Source organism: Austrofundulus limnaeus, unplaced genomic scaffold (assembly GCF_001266775.1).
Source record: "Austrofundulus limnaeus strain Quisiro unplaced genomic scaffold, Austrofundulus_limnaeus-1.0 Scaffold814, whole genome shotgun sequence".
NCBI classification, from domain to species: Eukaryota; Metazoa; Chordata; class Actinopteri; order Cyprinodontiformes; family Rivulidae; genus Austrofundulus; species Austrofundulus limnaeus.
This window is the reverse complement of record NW_013953216.1, coordinates 49628-53160: the sequence shown is the minus strand read 5'-3', so window position 1 is coordinate 53160 and position 3533 is coordinate 49628. Positions and strand designations below refer to the sequence as shown.

The window sequence follows — 3533 nt, the reverse complement described above, 5'->3', positions numbered from 1 at the left end:
GTAGGAATCAGCTAGCATTCTTGCAGCTAGCTGTGTAGACGGGCCAGTTAATCAATGGTTCTAAATCGGCTTTTTAATTTATTTATTCTCTTCTCGTAACCTTGAATAGCGAAAGCGCACGTCGAACGGTCCAGGGAACGGCGCGGAATCACAACGGGCTCGCTAAAGATAAAGGTAATTGTTGGGGGGGAGGGGGGTTACCAGAGAGAGAAGTTGAATGGATCCGAGGGTAGCTTGGATTCAGCCCGAACAGAAAGGACCTGCGAACGCCTTATGGATGCACGTCTGGGAGACCTCTCAGGGAGCGGGGACGCTCTCCGCTCGGCAGCTCCACGGCCCGGCGTTCGTCGGCTATGCGGCACTGGATGTTTTAAAAAATGTGGCGACCGCAGTTGCATCGAGCAAAACGAGCAACGGCAGCAGCCAGCATCACAGCATCCCTCCACAGAGCGGTAGCGGCACGGCGATCCCCAGGCAGGGGACAGCCGCGTCCGGGACCGCGCACAACTCCTTCACGACGGGGAACGTCGCGGAGCCGACAGGGGAGGAGAAGATCCTGCCCCAAAGGAAGACGGGCTACGTCTCCTCGTCTTCCCAGGAATCCGAGACGGAGCGCTCTGCTACTCCTTCGGGCTGCTCGCTTGAGAGGACTACGGGGGGGACTGTGACGGGCAACTTTAATAAAAACGGGAGCACGCTCTTCTGCTCGAGGGACAGCAGCGTGGAGAGTAACGTGGACCTTTGTCACCACCAACACGCAGAGGAACACCCAGCTTTAAATTTACCGCAGGTCTGTGGGAAGCGTCACCAGCAGCAGGTCCCCCCCTCCGCACACGGTAATCCCTCACACAATCACCACCCGGGCAGAAGGAAAAGTGACAATAAGGCGAGCACGTATGGGGCAAATTACTGGCTTTCGAACTGCACTAATGGCAACTGTGGGAACACCTGGACGCCGTGGAAGACGAGGACGTACAAGCCTGGGGTTCTCGGGTGAGTTACAGAACACTTTGTCTCCGATCCAGGCTTTTAAAACCGAAGCGTCCGCCTCGTCGCCTTTTCTAAAATGTCTAATTTATTTTAGCAGACACTGGAATTAAATGCAACGGTGAATATGAGTGTACAAACACTGTGCAGTGTTTCGAGTTGTTTTATTCTCTTTTCTTATCGATGACTAATTTATATGTATATATATTTACGGTTAGGCAGCGATTTTTACTGCCAGGACGAGACCGGTGTTGTACCGAAAAAAGGGCCCCCTAATGTGGAAGCGTGCTTTCAGTGCAGTTTAAAAGTGAAAAAAGAAATGTTTTTCGCTACTCAGTAAGAATACGTTTATCTGCATTTCTTAATCATTGTACATCCGTGTTCTGGATGATTGAGCAGCGATACGAGATTTTCCGGGGAGGAGGGAAGTCCGAGAACATTTTCAAAGCAGAACATCCGGTGTTGTGCCAAATAAAAGCACGGCTTTCATCAATAAATAAAAAGACACATGCTTCGTGTGCACAAATGAATTTCAAAATAAAATATGTTCATGTTTGAGGAGCACTATTAAAAAGTTCGTTTTTTAATTAATTTAATTTTTTTTTTCGCTTTTATTCAAATTTACTTGTGGACGAACGACAAAGTAGTGCCTAATCTGCCAGGGGACAGTTTTTTGGTACAACACCCGAGGATCCAGTAGTAACCTGGATTAACAAGGCTTCTCGTTATGTTTTGAAATTTTTGTTTAAGATTTGAGCAGTTATATTAGAATAATTAGAAATTAAAAGGTCAAATAGAAAATTTAATTAATCTGTAAGAATTTTACTCACATGCAGTATCAGCCAATCTTGCAGACTTGGTACTCAATAACAAGTCTTTGTAATGCTGATGACAAATGGCATTATTTATTCATAGATTATTCTTTTTGTTTAGTGCTTTCATAGTTAGTAGATGTGTAAATGTGAAAAAAGAACATGATCTGCATCATATTACTCAAGATGTTTTTGTAACTCCGTAACTAAAGCACACAATGTCAATCATATTTCATGTTTGCTTTTATTTTATTGACAACAGCTTTATATGAAAAACAAAAACAAAAGACCTTTCTGCAGCTGCTCCATAATTAAAGCCACGTGAAGTGTGTCCGTTATGCAATATTTGATGGGGTATTTTTTTTCAATGTGGCAACCTTTGCATCTAGGAAATGGTAATATTTGTAAATTTGTGTACAAATTAGGGCTGCACAATATATCACACAATATGTTGTCATTGCAGCATCATTGTGCACAATATTCATATCCTAAAGGTCTAATGTATTTGAAGAGTTTTGAAGTTGTATTCATGCTAATGCAATATTTAGACAGTAGGACAGAGTCTCACAGCAGTAAAAAGCTCACACCAAACACACAACATTGCCAAAACTGCTAAAGTACAGATTAGAAAATGAAGAAAAAGACACATATCACACTTGATATCATCATCACAATATTTATAAATATTATCGCCATCGTAAGGTTTTGTATTATTGTGCAGCCCAAGTACAAATCCGTATTTGTTGCAAAAGCAGAGCCTTGTGTGGGATATGAGGGCTCATAATCTTCACAACTGGTGTTAGTTTATGCCACAAACAAATTTATAACATGAGTTGTTTTTGTTTCACTAATTTACAAATGTCTTTCTGTCATAAACAAAGCCATATCCACCAGGGTTTCCCCTAGGATTTTTTTTAATCGTGGTGGTGTGGTGACCTATCATGAGCCGTTTAGTGTTCTTAGGACTGAAGACCTTCTGAGGAAAGAGGTTTTTAAACATCTTTTCTATCATTTTAGTGTTTTCAACTGAGGAGCTTTGATATATTTATTTAAAATAAATTATAGCAGAAGTTCTCTGCACAGAAAAAAATTATTTATTTTTACTGTTTTTTTTTTTTGTTTGTTTTGTTTTTTGACCAAACTGAGAAGTTTCTCCAATAAAACAATTGTGTAATTTAAATGCATTGAAACACCTGGTTAAATTTAGAAAATATGATTAACTACAAACACCTGAAGCTGACTCAGAGAACTCTGTGATTTTTGGAAAAATGAAAGTCAAATGTTGATACGTCTTTAAGAGACGCCCCACCTCCTCCTCCCCCACACTGCACAGCTGTGGTCCTCCTGCACCTCCACCCCACTCGCGTGTGATTAATACAGATTTTTTTTTTTGCGCCAAATTACTGATTTTTGATGCTCATTATACAAGTAACCATCTGAAGGGGTTGACTTATGGACTCTGAAGTCCCGGGCTGTTCGTAGCTACACTGCAGGTGGACAGGTGCAGCAGCTGCGGTCAAACTGCCTCACAGCCCTCGCTTTAAAACCAGTCAGGTGATCTGTCGCGGTTTTGTTGTGCTCGTGAACACAGGAGAAATGCTGCGAGGTGCTTTTAGAAATATAATTTATATAAAATACGACGTAATCCTCGGTGGAAAATAATCCAGGAAACGCTGACGGCTTTCCCGGGAGGTGCTCACCTGAGCTGAGGGAAGCTGACCCCCCGACCCACAG

The 3533-nt window shown here is 42.4% G+C and overlaps 1 protein-coding gene across 2 annotated transcripts in view; it reads left to right on the top strand.

The window, feature by feature from the left end:
* tent4a (terminal nucleotidyltransferase 4A) overlaps positions 1 to 3533 on the top strand; it is a gene marked incomplete at its 3' end in the record, with an annotated part of 20633 nt that continues 17100 nt past the window's right edge. Inside the window, 1 exon segment of one of the 2 annotated variants that reach the window (XM_014028819.1) lies at positions 1 to 174. Coding sequence is in view for 1 of the 2 variants with exons in the window: in XM_014028818.1 (XP_013884272.1) it covers positions 218 to 993 (776 nt within the window). 2 annotated transcript variants of the gene reach the window in all.